This window comes from Taudactylus pleione, unplaced genomic scaffold (genome assembly GCF_031769625.1).
Source record: "Taudactylus pleione unplaced genomic scaffold, aTauple2 ptg000021l, whole genome shotgun sequence".
NCBI lineage: Eukaryota > Metazoa > Chordata > Amphibia > Anura > Myobatrachidae > Taudactylus > Taudactylus pleione.
The window spans coordinates 17,269,342-17,293,668 of NW_028284423.1; the positions used below are offsets into that span (position 1 = coordinate 17,269,342).

The window sequence follows — 24,327 nt, forward strand, 5'->3', positions numbered from 1 at the left end:
GTATGCACAACCTAAATGGGCTCTGTGTGGCATAAAATGAATGGCCTCTGTGTGGGGTCAAATGTATGTATTTTTTTACCTCTGGTTGGGGCCTTTTAAGATCTTGCTATGTGGCCCACAAAGTTCTAGTTACGCTCTTGCATGCAAGCACAGAGGCTCTGGATTTAGTATGAACTTGCATGAGTCATCAAGTTTGCTCAGGCTGATGTTAAAATGCTACTTTTAAAGCTTTCACATCGGTTTTTGGCATACTGCCAATTTTACTTGAACCAGCCCCGGAACCTGTGTAATTTAAGTGTCCCCATTTTTAGCGATTCTGTGACAGAGTGTGGCCCTGACGAAATTCAAACCTAGGCCAAAACCTAATCCTGGTCAAACTACATCACCCTGCCAAATTTAGTTGAGCTGGGTCCAAAACTCTGGCCGTGCATTAAGGACAAAAAGACAGACAGACACACTTTCTCGCTTATTATAGATTAATCAGCAAAGTCTGCATGTGTGTCATATTCGCATTGCATTGCAAATAAGATGCATTTGTGGCGGGAAAAAAAAGCCCAGCGCTTGCCGAGTAACAAGGGAGCCGGTGGCTATCATGCGCCCTGTGTAACGCGACTCCTAACGCACGGAGGATAGATGAGGAAGGACATATCTGTATATGAGTTGCTAAGAGGAGAACTAAACATAATTTAGACAAAGCTGTGATCATGAGAGACTTTTTTTGAGCTGCACACCATATTCTCCATTTAGCCACAGAAAGGTTGTGCATGTGGGTCTGCATTGATCACATAAAACCATACATGCCCACTCTCCCGGAAGGCTCACGATTTTCCAGGTAACCCCCCCCCCCCCCCCCCCCCCGCATCTCCGGTAGAGTAGGCATTTCTCCCGCATTCTGCCCACTTTCTAGTGAAGTGGGCAGAATGGGGAGGATTTCTGCAGCGATCATGGGTCCCCGTGCAGGGAACGGGGCTTAATGACGCAATTCTACAAGAAACGTGTCATTTAGCCCTGCCCCTATTTAAATGTGTGACAATTTACCATGAAGGGGTAGGGCTTAATTACACAAACAGTCATGCCCCACCCCCGTTGCAACCCACCTGTTTCTCCTTTTAGGCAAGAAAGCATAAAAAGCAGCTGGCAGGTGATGACCTCAGTAAAGCAGTAGGGCTAAATCTCATCGAGAAACATTAAAGTGGTTAACCAGTGACCACACATACACACCACATATGTGGTCATTCACCAACCACACTAATGGTGCACCATGAGGTTGTATGCTCATATGGATCAACTACATTTCTTAGTCACCGCTATGTGGTAGTGGTAAAATAGCTCAGAAACAGCTGCCGTAGGAGAATTGGACAAATGAATGAATGCAGTACTGTAATGGAATTTATCATATAGGCAAAATTTCATGGATAAACAACTGGGTGACTTGTAAAGATCATAACCAAGTTAAACTTCATACAAATGGTATAAGGACAACTTAGTAAATTGCTTTATTGTAACATGGAAAGGACGATAGTGTTTTAACAATATTATTTGCATGCTCCATCCCCAAATATTAATAATTCTGGGGCTCTGCAGAAGGGGAGCCCAGCAGTTTTACTATGTCTATTGTCCAGGTTACTGCATATGGAGTTGTGCTCGTGCCGGTTGCTGATTGGCTGAGCAGTGGAATGCTATATCTGGTCAGCCAGTGATTGCTATGTTTCCATGCTGTGTCATTTTTTATGTTGAGGCACACACAGAACCCAGAATAAGTGCAGTATCCTAGCGATGTTATACCATCTTGCTGCTGTGGAGAGCTTATTTTTCATTTTTAATATCCATGTTCTTTCAAATCCTTTGAGTTCTTAATTTCTTTGTTTGTAAACCTGACATTTGCTTTCTTTTTTAGATCTGGCAATGTGGAGGAAAGTTATTATTTACACCTTGTTCACGTGTAGGACACATTTATCGTCTACATGGGTGGCAAGGCAACCCACCTCCAGTCTATGTGGGATCGTCACCGACACTGAAGGTCAGTTACTGTAAAATACAACAAATATTCTCAGTACTATCCAAATATTTTGAGCTTAAAGATTTGATTTTGTCAAGGTTGTTATATTCTGCATTTCTACATAATCCATGTAAGTGTTTTGTATATGAGATGGACAGTAAAACTGACGTACAAAATATTTTGTGTATATTTGCAGAGCAAAATGTATATATTGTTGGGCTACCTTATTATAAACCAACAACAGGGACATTATATGTAGGTTGTTTGTGATAGTGCCACCAACTCTTAGATTGGGGAAAAAAGTACCTGGTATCATGGCAGCTATTGTTCTCTGGCAATTAAAGTGTTCTTTTAAAATGGCAACTATATTTCACTTACACTTATTTATTGGAGATAACGTTGCCTACAATCATTGAGTACAGCCATTTTGTGGACTGAACCATTTCACAGCCTCATACCTCAGTATCACTAGTTCCTTGTGAACAGACATTCTTGCTGATTAGTTCAGCCCACTAAACGGCTTAATTGAATGTAGGTAGTTACACTTTAATAGCTCTCTGTAATACAAGAACCGAAACGGTAGCTTCTATTTGATACAATTTGGCAATCTATTATTTCCTAGGTCTCATACATACAAGCATGGGAAAACAATACTAACTAAAAGTGTAGACAAAATCCTTGTACTTTATTGTTGCTTAACACAGCCATAGAAGTGCAGTGATTAGCACTGTTCAATTCTCCCCTGCATCATAGTGTACTCTATATTTAATGATGCTTCCATAGAACCCTATTATATCTTACCGAGCCGTAACACTTCTAAATGCTGAAGGCACTGGTGAAAAATTACCCGAAGCAAAAAAGAATGCAAGTCCATTCACTTCCAGTATGTTTGGGCTAATATAAGGTGTGTTTAATAATCTTTAAAATGAATGCCTATGTGTACAGGGCCTTGAGGACTGGCTGATACTACAGTTTTAATTGGTATTAAAAAGTGGGCTGCAGGAGTGTAAGCAATAGCTTTTTGATTTGTTACTTATTCATTAACATAATATTTCACTAGTTGGCACCATTCATGTAGATGGCTGCAGCATTATTATTAGTTGTATGTTCCTGCTCCTCGATTGCAGAGCATCAGGATCTCTTTCAATTTTGGCACCAGCTGCCTGGCTCTTGGGACAAGCAGCTAGGCTACTATAAGGGCTCGTTAGTGCCCTCAGCAGTGAGTACACAGGCAGGTAGTCATCATCTACCAATCAGATTTATGGAAGTGGCCAGTTATAACCAAGTTAACTTTGACTGGATTACTCTCTTAATTTTTGCTGTAACCAAGTACAGCCCAAGTTTGATGAGCATAAAGGATGGGCTGTAGCTTCTGGCTTTCTTACTTACTATTGTTGCTGGTCATGTACTCAGGGCAGCATAATCTGTCAGCAAGTAGCGTAGTATTGTCTTCTCACAAAGTGCATGCAGAATTTCTTTAGTCCAGAAACCTATTGGTAGGTGAAATGGCTTCTGGCAGTGTTTGTGTGAGGCAGGGACTGTTGTGAATGATTACATATCGTCTGAACAGCGCTGCTTAATATGATTGGCTCTATAAAAATGAACAATAATAAATATCCCAAACAAACATGTACTCTTTTGTGTCTTTATCTGTCCTTCATGGTAGATTTGTAATTTGAAAATAAATTGGTTAAGGTTTACTGGTTTTTGCAACTTCCTTATTTAGCACAATTGAAATGGCTCTCAGAAACACAGCAAGCTGTGGCAGGATAATTGGACATACCTTTTATTCCACATTTATTTCCTATAAAAGCCTCATCCAGAGGTATAATTTGTGCCACAACTTGCCATTTCAGTGAGAATATATCATAGGCAATTGTATCTGATTCGTGCTTATACTGGCTAGTCTGAAATAGTATAAAAACTTCAAAACAGTCTTGGCATGGCCTCCAAACTTTCTCTGCATTTAATAGAAACTTTGTGAGAAGCGCTGTGCGACAGTGCAATGCTAAGCTGCCAGGCACAACTAGCACTGGGCTCATACTAATACCAAGATGTTTATGACCAGAAAAATTGTCGTCTGGACCTCAATGACTGGTTTACAGAGTCAAAGATACCAGGAATAGACAGTGTGTTAAATAGGTGACTTGGAAAACAAATAAAGTCAGTCTTATGGTGTAATAATGTGTATAAGTCTATACAGTATTTTAGTAATGTAAAACAATAATGAATTTAACCTGCACTTCAAATTCCCAATGTTAAATCTTTTGCTATTTCTAAGAGTTTTACATGTTTACCCAGCTATATGTGTAAAACATCTACCCCTTCTAGTATATAGAAAATGAATAAATATGTATATTGCATTGTTTTGAAACATTTGCTCGGGAACCACTGGGCTGCATACTCATCTTTGCAAACATTCATGTCATTCAGATTCATACGCATCTCATCTGTTTCTCTGCGGCCACTAAATGGGTGTTTCTACTGCAGGGTCCATAGGGCTCCACAGGAGACCTTGGGGTATAGGCTGATGACGTCGGTCGTCGAGCACCTCAGTAGTTAAAATTGTGCTCCCAGGATGCACCAGGTCCCTCTCCTATACCCCGCCCCATGCCAAGGCACCTCAGTTTCATAGGTGCTCGGCACGGAGTCGGGTCACTTCAAGTGGGGCTGCGTGAACAGCCTCTGAAAATAGTTTTTTTCTTCCAGAGTGGTCAGCATGGGCTGTCCGGAGGACGCCCATGCTGCCACTCCGACACCCCGCCGGCGCCAGGGATCGCGGCTGGGGTGTCTGGGGGTTTGGGCTAGCAAAAGCCCCCAGACGCCCAGAACTGTGGCCGGACTGCACGGGGGACGTTCAGGTAAGCAGCAGGCGTAAGCCCGCTGATACACAGTTCCAATTTACTTCCCAGGGTGGGGGTCCCTGGGTTGGGCTTCTCTAACACTAGACCACCAGGGAAAGGGGGCCACAGCGTGCGGATTCTGTGGCATCCCTGGGGTTAACAACATGCCAGAGGAGCTGGCCTTCCCTGTAAGGCACAGCCGGCCCCTCCTCTGCTGCTCTAAAAGCCTTTCCACTGCGGTCTGGCGGTTGCAGACAGCTCTCCTCCCTCAGGCACGCCCCCTGTGAGTCCTCCGGTGGCCATTTTATGTGCTATAAACGCTGGTCTCACCGGGAGCTGCGGAGCCTGGGTCCCCCTACATACCTCTCCTCCACGTAGGTCAGTGTATGTAGCACTATTTCTACTAGACACAAGGTCTAGTTAGTTGATTATAGTGCAGGTTTTTCCTGGCATTCCATGTGTCTGTTGCTAGCGCTGTCTGACTGTATTCTTTTCTCTGTCAGCCATTTTAACTATCCCTGTACTTCTATTTCACTAGCCCTTACAGTGACCATGCTGCTGAGGGATCAAATTACTTCACAGTTCAGTTGTTATTGAGCTGAGGAGTTGACACATACATTCATCATGTCTGGCAGTGATCCTGGACAAGCTGATATTCCCCTCACACAGTCCTGCAACAGGTGTTTGGCTGGAATAAAGGAGGGAGAGATTATTGTGGGAGGATTGTGTACCCTGTGTACCAGAAATGCAGGATTACCTGCTGGGCCCAGCTCTTCTCAAGAGCCGCCCTGGGCTTGTTTCACACAAGCACTAAATACCCTGATGGGTCGGCTTGCTACACCTCAAGTGGCCCCACAATTGGGGTACACCCCGCAGGTAGCTATGCGATCTACGTCACAGGGAATTCCCCGACAGTTGGTTGTGGCTCATAATATGCTTTTACAACCTTCTCCCTACCAGGCGTCACCTGAACCTGTATGGGTTAATACTCCCTCCAATACGGTGCAAAACAAGATGGAGGTGTTACAGGGGGAGTCCTTCTAGCGTACCGCTAGGAAGGAGGTACTGTCGTCCCAGTCCACTTACTATCATGATGACGTGTTGACTGATGATGGGAAAATTCAGGACTTATCTGATTCAGAGCCCCCTCAAAAAGAGGTGGAACCAAAGTCCAAACTTTATGTACATGGCCTCATTCGGGCAGCCTGTTTGGCAATGGCTATTGGGGACGAGGATACCCCAGCAGCCAAATCAAGGCATGCTTTCTTTAAAGAAGTCAGAAGCTCAGCGACAGCTTTTCCTCTGTCGGATCAGCTAGTTGAGCACCTGGAGGAAGCCTGGAAAACTACAAGCAGGAGATTTCAACCACAGAGATGGTTGGAGGCCACTTATCCGTTTGAGGAAAAGTATTTCTCTAAATTAGAAACTCCTCCTCAGGTGGATTCTCATATTACGCGCCTTGTCAAAAGTGTGACACCTCCTATGCCGTCCATGTCATCATTAAAAGATGTTAAGGACAGAAAAGTGGAGGTATGCCTAAAGTCCATTTATTCCCTCTCGGGCGGGGGGGGGGGGGGGTCGCTAGGCCGGCTATGGCTATATGCTGGGCGGCCAGGGCCATGGAACGTTGGGCTAATGCCTTGGAGGCGTCATTACCTGTAGAGGCTACCAGTGAACAAATTGAACTGGTAGGTTTCCTCAGAGACTCGGCTATATATGTGAATGAAGCTGCTTTGGATGTTAGTCTCCTGACATCTCACATTTCATCGGCTGCAGTATCAGCTAGACGCTTTCTTTGGTTGTGATGTTGGAGAGCAGATGCTGAGTCCAAGAAAGGATTAGAAGGTTTACCCTTTAATGGCCAGGTCTTATTTGGACCAGATTTGGACAAAATCGTGGACACTTTGGCTGCCGCCAAGTCGGCCTGCTTACCCTCGGCCCAATGCCGTCGGGATCAGGAACTCAGTCCTTTCGGACTTTCCGTCCTCAGAGTAAGGCCAAGGTTCAGTCTTTTCCCAGACCATCAGGAACTAAGAAGGTCACGAAGCAGAAACAGGCTTGGAGTGCCAGGCGCCCAGCTGCCGAGCCCGACGCTAAGCCTGCAGCCTGACCGGGCGGGCCTCTGCTTGGGGGACCCCAAGGTGGGAGGCCGACTTCTTCAGTTCGCCCAGTGTTGGTTTCAAACCACTACAGACACTTGGGTAAGGGAAGTGGTCTCTCAAGGGTACACCCTTTCCTTCCAGAACAGACCTCCTCATCAATTCTTCCCTACGGGACTTTAGAGGGATCAGGAAAAGGCATTGGAACAGCAGAAAGTTATACGATCTATGCTCCTGCAGGAAGTTATAGTTCCGGTACCTACTCCCCAGAGGGGAATGGGGTATTATTCCACCCTCTTTTTGGTTCCAAAACCAAATGGTACATACAGGCCTATCCTAAACCTCAAGTCCCTGAACAAGTTTCTCCGAGTGCCTTGGTTCAAAATGTAAACCCTGTGGTCGATTATACTGGCTATGGAACTTGGGGATTTTATGGTGTCTCTTGACATTCAGGATGCATTCCTGCATGTCCCGATAACCTCAGCTCACCAGAGGTACCTCAGGTTCGCAGTGTTACAACAACACTTCCAGTTTCAGGCCTTGCCATTCGGACTGTCTACGGCACAACTGCGGCTGCAGGGGATCCGTCTATTACCCTACCTGCTGCTTTTAGTCTCCGGATTTGCTTCTTCAGCATCTACAGCTGACGATAACAGTGTTGGAAAGCCATGGTTGGTTGATCAACTGGAAGAAGTCCTCGCTGACGCCCTCACAGAGGATGCTACATCTTGGGGCGATGTTAGATTCTCAACAACAGAGGATTTTTTTAACCAGGGACAAGATAACCACACTACAGCAGCCGGTTCGCAGCTGCTTACACAGTCGCCGGGTGTCGATTCACTCGGCAATGCAATTACTGGGCTCCATGGTGTCGACATTCGACATGGTGGAGTATGGCCAGTTTCATTCCCGGCCTCTACAGACACTGATCCTTTCCAGATGGGACGGGTCTCCACGTCTGATACGAACCCAGACATTGGTACTGTCTCCGGAGGTATGTCTGTCTCTGACTTGATGGCTACACACAGGTCACCTCACCAAGGGCCACCCTTTTTGGATCCCGGAGTTGATCCTGTTGACAACGGATGCCTGTCCCCGGGGTTGGGGTGCAGTGACAGGTTCACACCTCTTCCAAGGAAGGTGGACAATAGAAGAGTCCATGCTTCCAATAAACATATTGGAACTCAGGACGGTTCTAAGGGCTCTTCAGCAAGCAAGACTCATACTTCACGGAAAACCTGTGCAAGTCCAGTCAGACAATGCCACCACAGTGGCCTACATAAACCGCCAAGGAGGCACTCGAAGTCAGGCGGCACTAAGGGAAGTGTCACGCATTCTGACCTGGACGGAGGAAAATATCCCAGCCATATCGGCGGTGTTTATCCCGGGAGTCCTGAACTGGGAAGCGGACTTCCTAAGCCGTCACGACGTACATCCAGGGGAATGGTCACTTCAGCAGGAAGTATTTCAGCTTCTGGTGGACAGATGGGGCCTTCCTGAAGTAGATCTGATGGCATCTCGGCACAACCACAAGTTGCCAAGGTACAGCTCAAGGACACGAGACGAGGTGCTCTGGCGGTCAAGTGGACCTTCCGGTTCGCGTACATGTTTCCTCCGTTCTCCCTTCTGCCTCGGGTGATTCGGAAGTTCAAGCAGGAAGGAGGTGAGCTGCTGCTGGTGGCTCCAGCGTGGCCCAGACGTCACTGGTACGCAGATCTTCAGGGTCTGTCCATAGACACCCCGATGCTGTTCCCTCAACGTCCGGACCTGTTGTCCCAAGGTCCTTGCCTCTACCCGGACCTGAGTCGTCTGTCTTTGACGGCATGGCTCTTGAGGTTGCCCTCTTGAGTTCCAGGGGTTTTTCCAGCTCTGTGGTAAACACCATGCTCAGAGCTCGCAAGCCTGCTTCGGTGAGAATTGATCATAGAGTGTGGCACACATTCTTTGACTGGTGTCTCCCCAGAGGTTATAATTCTCAGACATTTGGATTATCCAGGATTTTAGCATTTCTACAGGCGGGCTTAGATCACGGTCTTCGCCTTGCTTCTCTGAAGGTGCAGGTTTTTGCCCTGTCAGTACTGTTTCACCGTAGGATTGCTATCCTTCCGGATGTACACACCTTTATGCAAGGGGTGCTTCGCATCCAACCTCCTTTTATCCCACCGGTGGCTCCGTGGGATTTGACTGTGGTCCTTATGGCTCTACAAGGACCGCTATTTGAACCACTGGGCTCTGTGGATTTAAAATGGCTTACTATTAAAACTGTGTTTCTTCTGGCCATTGCTTCGGCCAGAAGGGTTTCAGATTTGGGGTCATGTCGTACTCCCTTTCAGATTTTTCATAGGGACAGGGCGGTTCTTCGTACTCGCCCTGGTTTCCTGCCTAAGGTGGTATGCAGCTTCCACATTTAATGAGGAAATTGTAGTGCCAGCATTTAACTCCCCAGACCTCTCAGCTGGTGAGCCCTCCTTGGATGTGGTACGGGCCCTAAAGACCTATGTGGACCGTACCAACTCATTTCGGAAGTCGGATTCATTGTTTGTCCTTTTTGGTTTCCGAAAGAAAGGATGGCCTGCCACTAAGCAGACGTTGGCAGGCTGGATTTGCCTGGCAACATCAGAGGCTTACATTCATGAGGGCCTTTCTGTTCCGTCCTCTGTCAAAGCCCACTCTACTCGGTCTGTGGGTCCCTCATGGGCAGCTCGTCGTGGCGCCTCAGCTGTTCAGCTGTGTAAGTCAGCCACTTGGTCTACTGTCCATACATTCCTAAGGTATTATGCATTCGATACCTTTGCCTCTCAGGATGCCTCCTTCGGGCGGTGGATTCTCCTCTCTGCACAGAAGCGTCCCCACCCTTAAGGAGACTGCTTTGGGACATCCCAAATGTCTCCTGTGGAGCCCTATGGACCCTGCAGTAGAAAACAAGAGATATGGTAAGACCTTACCTTTGTTATCTCTATTTCTACGAAGTCCATATGGATCCACAGGACTCCCACCCTGTCGCACCTGTGCTGCAGATGGGCTATATTCTGGTCACCAGTTTTCCGTCTCCTTCTGTTTGTGAGAATGTGATACTTGTGTGTTCCAGAAGTTCTTTCTTTTCCTCCTCCGGCCATTGGCTTGTTACAAGACTGAGGTGCCTTGGAATGGGGGCGGGGTATAGGAGAGGGACCTGGTGCATCCTGGGAGCACAATTTTCACTATTGAGGTGCTCGACGACTGACGTCATCAGCCTATACCCCAAGATCCTGTGGATCCCTATGGACTTTGTAGAAATAGAGATAACAAAGGTAAGGTCTTAGCATATCTTATTTTCCCTGAACGTATGGAAAATTAAGAGTTATGGTAGACTTACCTTTGTTAACTCTATTTCTTCGAAGTCCACAGGGATACCATGAAGGGGGAGGTGTGGTTGGAGTGATCCGGGCACCAAACAGTCAGTGCTTTAGCTCCCAGGATGCACCTGTCCTCCTCCACATATACCCCACCCCCAGCCACAGGCAGACCGTTTTGTAAACAAACCCAAGGCAGGAGAGAGGAGAAGGAAGAACAATATACGCAAGAAACACTCACAAAATATAGGGGAATCCGTGAGCAAGAGAAAAATACACATTGAAGCCAGGTGCGTCAGGGTGGGTGCCCTGTGGACCCTATTGACTACAAAGAAATAGAGTTAACAAAGGTAAGTCTACCATAACTCATAATTTCTTCTTCAGGGCCCATAGGGATACACAGGGATACCATGGGGATGTCCTAAAGCAGTTTCTCCTAAGGGTGGGGACGCTCCTGAGCAGAAAGGAGAATCTGACACCCAAAGGACGCATCCTGCGAGGCAAAGGTAACAAAGGGGTAGAACCTGAGAAAGGTGTGGACAAAAGACCACGTGGCCGCCCTGCACAATTGTTTAGCAGAAGCGCCACGGTGAACCGCCCACGGGGGTCCCACAGACCGAGTTGGAACAGGAAGATCAGCTTGCGTGTAGGCCTGAGAGATTGTCATGCGGAGCCAACGAGCCAGAGTCTGTTTTTTTAGCTGGCCAGTCTCGCATGTGAAAACCATACAACACAAAGAGAGAATCTAATTTCCAAAAGGAGTTGGTACGATCCACGTAGATCCGAAGAACATGAACTACATCCAGAGAGGCTTCACCTGCAGAGAGGTCCGAGGACTGGAAGGCCGGAACCACAATCACTTCATTCACATGGGACAGGGATACCACTTTAGGAGGGTAACCAGCCCGAGTACAGAGGACAGCTCTGACTGGATGAAAGATCAAAAAGAGGGAGCGACAGGAGAGTGCTACCCTGCAGGCAGAGGAGATAGGGAGGAGAAAGAGCCTCTTCGCTGTCAGCCACTCGAGGTCCACTGAGTCCAGAGGTTCAAACTGAGAAGCCTGGAGAACCAAGGACAAATCCCACGGTGCCACCGGAAGGACAAAGGGAGTTTGATGGTGGAGAAAACCTTGAAAAGATTGTCCTAACATTAGACAGGGGAGTAATCCTTTGCTGGAACCAGACTGATCATGCAAAAACCTGAACTCTAAGGGAGACCAGGCGGAGACCGAGGTCTAACCCAGCTTGGAGAAACGCAAGCACCTGAGAGACCCTGAAAACTGTAGGGTCATAGCCTCTGGGGGAGCACCATTGAAAGTAAGAGTGACAAACTCTGCAATAGATGCGGGCTGAGGAAGGCTTACATGCCCTGAGCATGGTCTGGACCACAGAGTGAGAGAAACCCTTGTCTCTTAAGAGGGATGACTCAAGAGCCACGCCATCAAAGACAGACGAGATAGACCCGGGTGCAGGCAAGGGCCCTGCACTAACAGATCCTGATGTAGAGGAAGTGGAAAAGGAGTGTCTATGGAGAGATTCCGTAGGTCGGTGAACCAATGGCGCCTGGGCCAGGCTGGGGCTATTAGTATCACCGTGCCGCCTTCTTGCTTGAACTTTCGGAGAACCCTCAGGAGGAGGGAGATCGGAGGAAAGAGGTATGCGAGATTGAAGTAACACCTCACTGCCAGAGCGTCCACGAAGGCGGCTGAGGGGTCTCTGGTCCTGGACCCGTACCTGGGGACCTTGTGGTTGTGACGTGAGGCCATGAAGTCTACGTCTGGCAGGCCCCATTTGTCCACCAGGAGTTGAAAGACATCCGGGTGGAGAGCCCACTCTCCGATGTGTATCTCCTGACCGCTTAGGAAGTCCGCTTTCCCAGTTGAGGACCGGGGATGAACACTGCTGAGATTGCCGGGAGATGACATTCGGTCCAGACCAGGATTTTTGCCACTTCCCGAATGGCTGCTCGACTTCGCTTGCTTCTCTGATGGTTGAGGTAGGCTACTGCAGTCGCATTGTCGGACTGGATTTGGACCCTTGCCCTTAGAAGACATAGTAATTATCAGCCAGCAGCACACAATCAGTGTATAGCTAGTAATGCAATGTGACACCCTTCACAAATACAGGTAAATGTGAAGTAATAATGAACCCCTACACACCTGGTAGTTAAAAAATAGCAGCAGAGATAGGTATAACTGACAGTCAGAAAGTTTTAGGACAGTATATCACAACAGCAGAGCTAGCACAAGTCACTTACAATTCATATAAATATACTTGTAATGGACACTGAATCAACTAATCAAGCCTCAAAAGGCTGGTAGGAATGTGCGCTGTATAACCTCGCCTCGGGGAGAGATTTACAGGGAGACTGGACCTGAATCTCCTGAGACCTGTAACTTCAGAAAAGCCCTGAGTAATGGATGCTGAGCATCTCGTATAGGGAGGAGGAGCAGCTCAGAGGCGGGAAACCTCTCGTGAGGGATTGTGCTCCGGGCTGGGGGAGGGGATGCTGGGGGAGAGCCTACCTCCCCACTGCTGTATCAACCGCTGGCCTTCAATATGGTCCCCGATGCCAGACTTAACTGTCCCGGTGGTCTAGTTGGGGTGCGGATGAACCAGATGCCCCACTGCAGTGTCCTCCAGCTGATTTCCACAACCGGAGGTAGGACTGTATAAACACACGATTCCCCGCGAGCGGGGAATCTCCTTACCTGTCTTTCCCATTTGTCCAGCTGCAGCCCTGGGATCCAGTGGAGTGGCTAGCCGAGCTCTGCTGGCGCCCGCCATAATCACCGGACCGCTCACAGTTGTTGCACAACCGGAGGGGGTAGATGGAGCAGTAGTGCAGGCGCCCATCAGGACGTCTAGCACTGCTTGCTCTCATGTAAAAAAGAAAATGAACAAACTAATAAAAATAAATCTTGGGGCTGCTGAACCAGTCCCCCTGTCTAAAGGTGCGACCGGTCCTGCCGGCACCAAACTTACAACGGTCTGCCTGTGGCTGGGTACATATGGAGGAGGACCGGTGCATCCTGGGAGCTAAAGCTCTCTTTGGTGCCCGGATCACTCCAACCACACACACCCCCATAATATCCTTGTGGATCCCTATGGACCCTGAAGAATAAGGAACCGTTTTGTGGGTGTGTCGTGGGACAGAGTTACTTGCTATTCTGACTTGTGACGGAGCTTGGCGTCCACAATGCATACACACATCTCCTGCATCTAGCATGGGGTAGGTGTAAGTGCCGATGATAAGGATGTCGGCTGTTCTCGCTGTCGGAAGAGTGGGGTGGAGCGTTCGTATAGATGCGTATGACTTTGAATGTGCATGAAGTTGCATTAGCATTTAACCCATTCAAAGAGAGTATCTGAAGTTGCGTATGCATTACGTGCAGTTCTAAATCAGGCCCTAAGTGTCAATATGTCAGTTTGAATATTTGGTATATTTGAATTGCACTGACAATTTCTTCCACATTTATATATCCTACTCCTGTCTTAGGGGATTTAACGTTAGACTTTACATTGGTTGCAAATACAAACCTTTATTTGCATGGAGGAAGAGTACTGGATCCTCTTGTATGTATCACAGACTGACCAGCTGTTTTGCCATACTGTATGTTGGGGCTGGGACAGGCTGCGCCCTCCTCACACTTCTAAATATGGTTGTGTTTTTTACTTTCATGTGCAATCGCCCCTCATTACAGCATTATTTTTCCAGTGTTTAATGCAAATTTAGCACCCACTAGCAGGTTGCCTCCTACTTCTAAACCCGCTCCTTAATACGCAAATTAATCCACGTACAACAAATCACTTGCCATCTTCAAATTACATCAATTGTTATCCTTCTTTCTACAGAACTATATTAGGGTTGTGGAAGTCTGGTGGGATGATTACAAAGACTATTTCTATGCCAGCCGTCCTGAAACCAAAGCCCTGGCCTATGGGGACATTAGTGAGCTGAAGAAATTCAGAGAGGACCACAACTGCAAAAGTTTTAAATGGTTCATGGAAGAAATAGCATACGACATCCCTGACCACTATCCACTGCCACCCAAAAATGTGGAATGGGGAGAGGTGAGTACATAATATTGTGTGTATGTATGTACACATAATATACACACACGTATGCATAATAGCACAAAGGAAAGGGATTTAATACATTGTTGGCCATTCACATTTATCTTTTATCTCTCCACTTTGTTATAATCCGTAGTGCAAGAAGCTATTCTAGCTCTGACCTCTAGTGGAATACTGCAATCCTTGGATGTATTTAGTTGGACTAAAGGGAGGGAGATAGATAGATGTATAGATCTATATCTATCTTTTTATACACTGCAGCTGTGGCATTACCATCTGCTGCTGTGTATAAGCTTGGTTCCAAATTGCCCTTGGGAATAGGTTAGCATTTAGCGATACAGCATATAAAAAATGATGGTTATGGTGTTATAGAATAGCTTTGTATTAGCTGGGTGCACTGAACCCTAGCATATTTCCAGCTTAAAACTGGTTGTGTTCATAGCTTTCATGGCGACAGATTAATGTAAAAGTGTCCCTGTGCACAGACATCCCCTCCACAAAAGATATTAAATCTAAAGCAGCTCAGAGCTGGCTGAGATTGGGTTTTGGTTTATACTTTTTATGAGACAAAATAAAGTGTACTGTGTAATAAAAAACAGGCAGCATAATCAGGATATTGCCCAAAAGGCAAAATACCACCTTGCTTCATAATATTTCACAATAAAATTAATGATAGTTAATAGTCTAACATTTTACACGTTGGTTGGCAGACTTGTCAGAAGTCATAATCAAACCTTACTTTAATTGTCATGGTAGCTTTTACTATGACATTGGAAGTTCTCTTCTGCTCCTTATATACAGTAGGTGAAGTAAAAACGAACCTAATGATGAAACTATTTTGACAGAAGGGCTGCCCGTGTGATCATAGAAAGAGAAGTAACACTATTCTTCACAAATTGGGGCCCATATATAAAAATCTTAAGCAAGAATATCCAATCTACTGATGCATACACACGGTACGATCAGTCAGTGATAACGATATTGCTGACTGATCTCCCTGCACCTTCCCAGTGTGCTGGATGATCGAGATCGATCATCCAGCACACCACCAACCCACCATCGACGAGCCAGCAACCCACGTTCAACGATCGCGGGTCCCTATGTAACCTGGACGATATCGATCAGGTTGGCCTGCATGCACGGCCGATGGTCAATATCGTTATCATCCATACATGCCCGCGCATCGCTGGTCGTTTGATAATAGGCACAAAAAAATTAACGATTTGAATGATATCATTATCATTCATATTGTGCATTTTTATCGTACCGTGTGTACGCACCATAACAGTAGGAAGACTTTCAAACAGCAGATTAGTTCCATATAAGAGAATTAAAGTTGGACAACTGTGTTCCTTAAATGAAACATTGTTTTTTGGAAGATATACTTACAGCGATTTTCCCTTGTATAATATGGTTATAATACAATACAATATAATAATAATGTTCTGTCATTTTTTTGTTAATTTGATACTAGTTATATAAGTAGTGTGCAATTATTATTCTTTTATATCTTACAATTTGTGCACTTCAGACTGAAACTGGTAACGATATATCGCATTACGGTACGACAACACGATATATGGTTACATACTTAATCTAACACCTTGTCATCCATGGACTTGTCCCATCTGATGTGCAGAATATCAGGTGGGACGATGCAACCAACCAATTCATCAAACAATGAATTGGGTGGATTTGGCCATACACACTATACTATGGCAGATCGCTGTGAAGTCTCTCCTTCCCTGTCAGTGTAACCTCCTGCCCTACATAACACATTTTTTTATAAAATGTAACAAAGGCAGTGGCGTATCTATAATGGGTGCAGGGTTTGTGATGCACCTTAGTCAGGGAAGCCTGAACCGTTCACCCTCCACCCATTGCACTGTATTGCCCGGTGGCCATTTGTGCCATGTTTCCGGTGATATCTTTGGAAATATGGCGCCAGCGTGCTTTTATCCACTTTTTTTACTCCACTTATGCTTTATGATATTACTCTTCAGTTAGATAAATTAGTTAAATATCTCTGCAAAGTAAGTGTGTTACTGCTAACATAGGGCTGATTGCAGATTCCTGATTATCGGGAATTTGCGTGTGCGCAGGACCTGTTCTGCTAATATGCAAAATGGGTCCTGCGTGATCGCACGCAGCCCCTGCTGTGCCTCTGCCTGATTGAGGCAGAGGCATTTAAGGGGTGGTGCGGGGGCAGCTGCCAGTCCCGGAAACGGGGGCGTGTCAGCTCCGTTTTCCGGGAGTAGCAAGGCCAGGGGCAGTTTCCAGGCCTCGAAAGCCGACCAACTTGTGTAAGCTGGGGCTTACTCAGCTGGCTGAAGGCCCGACCTCTGTCGCAGTACTGTGAGCGCAAATGCAGCAAGGGAGTGTCATACACCTCCTGCTGCATTTGCATATTAGCAAGGCCGGAATTGCAAAGCTGCTTGCGTGCAGCTTTGCAATTCCGTCCTGAGCTGAATCACCCCCATAGTCATTAAGAAATAGAAAAAAATTAGTAAAACAATATGATCTTTGTTCACTGTGCTTGTTGTCATTTAAAAACAAAACAAAACAGGCAACATGCCCCCACAAATCCTTAAACTACCGTAGCCTGGTTTCTACTATAATGGGGACTACCATCGTGATATTTTCCTGGTATAGTGGAAAGCTGTCCCCGTTCTGGTCACAAACAACCCCGCCCCAACCACCCATTATAACAGAAGAAAAAAAAATCACACAGCTTCCTCTTTGCAGAGGAAGCGCCACAGTATGGAGAAGAGGCATGGACATTTGCCACACCGGTTCAAAGCATTTCTGCAGTGCATATCTGGTGTGCCTCGTAGATTAGGTCCTGTGTGTTCATTACTTAGACCAGAGGTTCCCAAACTCCCAATTACAGTGCATGTTTTAAGAATTTCCATGCTTGAACCCAGATGGTTAAATCAAATTGACTAAGGTGCCATTAAGTCACCTGTGCTCAAACATGGATATCCTTAAAACCTGGACTGTAATGGCGGAGTTTGGGAACCTCCGGCTTAGACTACATGCCCCCATGCTCCACATTCTTACCAAGTCCAATGTTGAATGATTATACGCATTTCACTTTCATTTTGTTTTTACAGATACGAGGTTTGGAATCCAGCTACTGCATAGACAGCATGGGTCATACAAATGGAGGCCTTGTAGAACTCGGCCCTTGTCACAGAATGGGTGGAAACCAGGTGAGAAAATGTGAACAAAATTAAATTGGCAAAGTAGGATTATTATTGTATGTTACATAGCCGTACAGTAAGATACTTATTCTGATACTTTCAGTTAACATTTTTTAATTGCTATTTAAAACAGTGGGTAAACTAGGAAACGGGGATGCACAGGTGTCACCCCCATTGTATGCTCTACCATCACAGAACTTGAGTGCTCAGCAACTGGTTGCTGTAAGCTATTTTTGTCCATGTACTCTACCAACAAATCAGTGTACATTACTGGAAGTGCTTGCAGCATCAGTAACTGAACACTCTTGTAGCAGTTGCGTAACTTCATGCCAGCTGGCAAGATAAATGTTGGTGCCCAAACACACATAGATTAAAATTTTCCACCCCCCAGCACCTAGCCGCAGCCGCCCCCTATGCAGTTCCTCTTATACAGTGTCCCCAGTAGTGGTCCCCCTATGTAGTGCACCCAATAGTGGTCCCGCTATGTAGTGCCCCCAGTAGTGGCCCCCCTATGTAGTGCCCCCAGTAGTGGTCCCCCTATGTAGTGAACAGGCCTCTTATTCAGAAATATATAAAAAACAATCCTTTACTTGATCAAATTCAAAATATTTGACAGTATACATACTGTACAGTGCATCTGGAAAGTATTCACAGCGCTTCAATTTTTCCACATTTTGTTATGTTACGGCCTTATTACAAAATGGAATTAATTCATTTTTGTCCTTAAAATTCTACACACAATACCCCATAATGACGTGTAAAGTTTTTTTGGGAGATTTTTGCAAATTTAATAAAAAAAAACAAACAAACTAAGAAAACACATGTACATAAGTATTAAAATTAAAAGATTAAAATTTTCCACCCCCCAGCACCTAGCCACAGCCGCCCCCTATGCAGTTCCTCTTATACAGTGTCCCCAGTAGTGGTCCCCCTATGTAGTGCACCCAATAGTGGTCCCGCTATGTAGTGCCCCCAGTAGTGGTCCCCCTATGTAGTGCCCCCAGTAGTGGTCCCCCTATGTAGTGCCCCCAGTACTGGTCCCCCTATGTAGTGCCCCCAGTAGTGGTCCCCCTATGTAGTGCCTCTTATGCATTGACCCCAGTGGTCCCCCTATGCAGTACCTCCAGAAGTGCCCCTTATACAGTACCTCCAGTAGTGTGTTCCCCCTATGTAGTGGTCCCCCTATGTAGTGCCGCTTACATATATAACACAAGGCAGACGCACACAGATTACTTACCTGAATCTCTACGTTCCTGCGCCCGCCACCATCCGCTCCTCTGTCCTACAGCTCGGCACTATGGGAGAGACGTCATGACGTGTCTCCCATCACCACTGCGGGAGCCGGAAGGTGGAGCTCATGAGTGAGCTCCAGCTCGGCTCCCTCCGTGGATGCAGCAGCCAATGAGTCTGTCTGACTCTCATTGGTTTCTAAAACAAACAAATAGCCACCGGTGTGTTTGTTACAGTGTAGTGCGGACCGCACTCACTGCGGTCTGTACTACACTTACTGATCGGCGGGCAGGGGGGGGTTTCTGGGTACTCAGAAACCCCCCCTGCGTGAGTGTATGGGCTCAGGCGGGTCGCGGCGGTCACATGCTACGTGACATCCGCGACCATAGAGCACTCCGGCAGCAGTAGGTCATAGTTATGTAATTTGGATACAATTGTACTGTAATGTTTTACACCCTGTCACCTATCATTGTAAGGACATTAAAATTACCTATAATTTTGCATGAAAATATGTGGCCCCAAAACAAGCTAAATAACAACCTTTACAAATTGGTAGGATTATTACCCAGTATGGTGGAAAGGTGACATCGATCAGTCTGTGTGTGTAGACAACCAGTGACACCGCATTGTATATGTTCGCTATTTAGTACAACTAGGCGACCCATATGTGCACCCAGCTGATAACTAACATGCGCTAACGAGATCTCATTCAAATGAGGCCTAACTGCTGTCAAAGCACAATGATCAGGAGAAAAGCATGACCTTGCCATTTCATTTTTGTAGTCCTGATTAGAGAACGCTCCCGAATATTAAAATTACAGGACACCTGAGAGCTATACTTTATACTATGTTTAACTCTATAAACTGACTCTTGCCTTTTTAGCTTTTGAAAATATTTGTATACTAGTATAACAGATCTAGCATATACCAGGTCACCTCAATTTCTGCTGCCGCTTAGCCCCACCCCATCTCTGGGTGACTTTGCCCGTCTATCTTCTGTTCCCCCTTCCCCGCTTTATTGTGGCTTCATCCAGACCCCTCGTGTTGCCCCACCATGACCCTCCCATCGCTTTGTCCCTCTACCTCTCCCATACTTACCCTGGTGGGAGGTCTCCCGCGTAGTGGAAGCCGTTGGGGCGTGCGCCCATGCTTCCATTTCAGGCACATTGAAATGGGACAGACCTAGATTTTCTTTCTTGCTTATGAATAAATGTATTTGCATTCTTGGGGCTTATTTCAGTTACCAGTCATTAGAGGAAATTATTTCTCTCTGCTCTTTTGAAATGTTTTTTGACACCCCTCTGGGTCTGAGTGATCTGACACATCAGCTGTATAGTCACCAGCAGTCCAGTAGCATATTATGTGTTCTAGTGAAGTGTGATATCAACCAGGTCACTTTGCCTCTATTACAAACTGTTGATTAATTGTGGTTTTTAAGAGCAGGCACACACATACATTGTTTCTGCAAGTCATGCAACAACTGTATCTAAACACAGTTGCTGAATGAGACGACATCACTCCTTTTAGGCAAGATAGTAATTTTCTTTACCTTCAGCTTTCTATTATTTTATTTTAGATGGAATTTGTTCCATACAAATGAGCAATTTTTAATCCTAAGGTTATTGTAGGTCTTTTTGATGACATTAACAAGTTAACTGAACTCTTTATTGCTAAATCACATTTGAGCAGATGAATCTAAAATCCAATATGAAAAGGCCTCTTATTCAGAAATATATAAAAAACAATCCTTTACTTGATCAAATTCAAAATATTTGACAGTATACATACTGTACAGTGCATCTGGAAAGTATTCACAGCGCTTCAATTTTTCCACATTTTGTTATGTTACGGCCTTATTACAAAATGGAATTAATTCATTTTTGTCCTTAAAATTCTACACACAATACCCCATAATGACGTGTAAAGTTTTTTTGGGAGATTTTTGCAAATTTAATAAAAAAAACAAACAAACTAAGAAATCACATGTACATAAGTATTCACAGCCTTTGCTCAATACTTTGTTGATGCACCTTTGGCAGCAATTACAGCCTCAAGTCTTTTTTAATATGATGCCACAAGCTTGGCACACCTATCTTTTGGGCAGTTTTGCCCATTCCACTTTACAGCACCTCTCATGCTCCATCAGGTTGGATGGGAAGCGTAGGTGCACAACCATTTTCAGATCTCTCCGAGTCCAGAGATGTTCAATCGGATTCAAGTCAGGGCTCTGGCTGGGCCCCTCAAGGACATTCACAGAGTTGTCCTGAAGCCACTCCTTTGATATAAGAGTTCAATCTTTTGTTTCTCATGGTCTGAGAGTCCTTCAGGTGCATTTTGGCAAACTCCAGGCAGGCTGCAATGTGATTTTTACTAAGGAGTAGCTTCCGTCTGGCCACTCTACCATACAGGCCTGATTGGTGGATTGCTGCAGAGATGGTTGTACTTCTGGAAGGTACTCCTCTCTCCACAGAGGAATGCTGTAGCTCTGACAGAGTGACCATCGGGTTCTTGGTCTCCTCCCTGACTAGGGCCCTTCTCCCACAATCGCTCAATTTAGACTGCCGGCCAACTCTAGGAAGAGTCCTGGTGGTTCCGAACTTCTTCCATTTACGGATGATGGAGGCCACTGTGCTCATTGGGACCTTCAAAGCAGCAGATATTTTTCTGTACCCTTCCCCAGATTTGTGGACTTCATGCTTGGTTTGTGCTCTGACATGCACTGTCAAGTGTGGGACCTTATATAGATGGGCGTATGCTTTCAAAATCATGCCCAAACAACTGAATTTACCACAGGTATACTACAATTAAGCTGTAGGAATATCTCAAGGATGATCAGTGGAAACAGGATGCACCTGAGCTTAATTTTGAGTTTCATGGCAAAGGTCGTGAATACTTATGTACATGTGATTTCTTAGTTTTTTGTTCATTTTTATTAAATTTGCAAAAATCTCAAAAATGTTTTACACGTTGTCATTATGGGGTATTGTGTGTAGAATTTTGAGGGCAAAAATTAATTTATTCCATCTTGGAATAAGGCTGTAGCATAACAAAATGTGGAAAAAGTGAAGTACTTTCTGGATGCAATGTAGCTCGTTGAGTAGTAAAGTGCAACCTATGGTACTTTTGTTTAAAATCGTTTTAGACGGTTTAGCTTAATAATTTGTCCTGTATTTGTTTTAGCTTTTCCGAATTAATGAAGCTAATCAGTTGATGCAATATGATCAGTGTTTGACCAAATCGCAGGACGGTTCAAACGTCATGATCACACATTGTAATTTAAATGAATACAAGGAATGGCAATACTTTAAAGTAAGTTATTGACTATTTACATTGATTACATTTTATAGTGCTGTGTATGTTATTTACAGTCAACATAAATTTTGGACAGCAATTTGTGTTAAAGATTAGGCTGCCTTTCATATCCTACTGTAATTATCCTGGTGCATATTACATTTGACTTTCATTAATATGAAATCAAGGTAGAAATTACAAGCAAAATGTAAATAGCCCCTTTCTAGAGCTCTCTGGGCTGCTTCACGTAGCTGTTTTCAACCAAACAAATGTCTTCAAAATGATACTTTATTTGATAACGTAAAGGTAACCAACATATCACCAGGAGAATTATGCTAAATAAGAAATAATAGGGTGGCACAGGGGGCAAGTGCTCCTCCTCCAAGCCTTTGATTACAGCTGCAGTACAAAAGTGCACAGCAAACTGTAGAAATTGAAAAGGAGAGGGGGGGCAGACTGCACGGCACTGTGCAGTCAGTGCCTGTAGCATGGGAAAGAGGAGGGGAGGAGCACCTGCAGACAGTGTACCAGGGTAATAGGTAAGAGGGAAGACACTATCTATATATGTGTGACTTTATGTATGTTAATAATTGTGTGTGACAGTATGTGTATAAGTGTTACTGTATGTGTGTGTACATATATGTGTGACAGTATGTATGTGTATACAGTCAGGTGCATAAATATTGGGACATAGACAGAATTTTCATATTTTGGCCTCTATTCACCACCTCAATGGCTTTGAAATGAAACAAACAAGATGTGCTTTAACTGCAGACTTTCAGATTTCATTTGAGGGTAAATACATCCAAATCATTTGAACGGTGTAGGAATTACAACGGTTTCTATATGTGCCTCCCACTTTTTAAGGGGCCAAAAGTAATGGGACTATCAACTCAAAAGCTATTTCATGGACAGTTGTGGGCTATTCCCTCATTATTTCATTATCAATTAAGCAGGTAAAAGGTCTGGAGTTGATTCTAGGTGTGACATTTGCATTTGGAATCAGTTGTTGTCGACTCTCAATATGAGATCCAAAGAGCTGTCACTATCAGTGAAGCAAGCCATCATTAGGCTGAAAAATCAAAACAAACCCATCAGAGAGATAGCAAAAACATTAGGTGTGGCCAAATCAACTGTTTGGAACATTCTTAAAAAGAAAGAACGCACTGGAGAGCTCAGCAACACCAAAAGACCATGAAGACCACGGAAAACAACTGTGGTGGATAACAGAAGAATTATTTCCCTGGTGAAGAAAAACCCCTTCACAACAGTTGGCCAAATCAAGAACACTCTCCAAGAGGTAGGTGTATATGTGTCAAAGTCAACAATCAAGAGAAGACTTCACAAGAGTGAATATAGAGGGTTCACCACAAGATGTAACCCATTGGTGAGCCACAAAAACAGGAAGACCAGATTAGTTTGCCAAACAACATCTAAAAAGCCATTACAGTTCTGGAACAACATCCTATGGACAGATGAGACAAAGATCAACTTGTACCAGAGTGATGGGAAGAGAAGGAAAGGAACTGCTCATGATCCAAAACATACCACCTCATCAGTTAAGCATGGTGGTGGTAGTGTCATGGCGTGGGCATGTATGGCTGCCAATGGAACTGGTTCCCTTGTATTCATTGATGATGTGACTGCTGACAAAAGCAGCAGAATGAATTCTGAAGTGTTTCGGGCAATATTATATGCTCATATTCATTCAAATGCTTCAGAACTCATTGGACGGCGCTTCACAGTGCAGATGGACAATGACCCGAAGCATACTGCAAAAGCAACCAAAGAGTTTTTTAATGCTAAAAAGTGGAATGTTATGCAATGGCCAAGTCAACCTGAATCCGATTGAGCATGCATTTCACTTGATGAAGACAAAACTGAAGGGAAAATGCTCCAAGAACAAGCAGGAACTGAAGATATTTGCTGTAGAGGCCTGGCAGAGCTTCACCAGGGATGAAACCCAGCGTCTGGTGATGTCTATGCGTTCCAGACTTCAGGCTGTAATTGCCTGCAAAGGATTTGCAACAAAGTATTAAAAAGTGAAAGTTAGATTTAGGATTGTTTAGTTTGTCCCATTACTTTTGGCCCCTTAAAAAGTGGGAGGCACATATAGAAACCGTTGTAATTCCTACACTGTTCACCTGATTTGGATGTAATTACCCTCAAATTAAATCTGAAAGTCTGCAGTTAAAGCACATCTTGTTTGTTTCATTTCAAAGCCATTGTGGTGGTGAATAGAGACCAAAATAT

General features: G+C 45.0%; 1 protein-coding gene across 3 annotated transcripts in view; it reads left to right on the forward strand.

Annotated features, from left to right (window-relative positions):
• GALNT7 (polypeptide N-acetylgalactosaminyltransferase 7) overlaps window positions 1-24,327 on the forward strand; it is a 155,059-nt gene that overhangs the window by 125,072 nt on the left and 5,660 nt on the right. For 2 of the 3 annotated variants that reach the window (XM_088448463.1, XM_088448462.1), the window contains exons 8-11: window positions 1,898-2,020; window positions 14,129-14,347; window positions 17,464-17,562; window positions 21,964-22,092. In XM_088448463.1, coding sequence (XP_088304589.1) covers window positions 1,898-2,020; window positions 14,129-14,347; window positions 17,464-17,562; window positions 21,964-22,092 — 570 coding nt within the window. The remainder of the gene's footprint in view (window positions 1-1,897; window positions 2,021-14,128; window positions 14,348-17,463; window positions 17,563-21,963; window positions 22,093-24,327) is intronic. The other variant, XM_088448464.1, reaches the window with a different exon arrangement.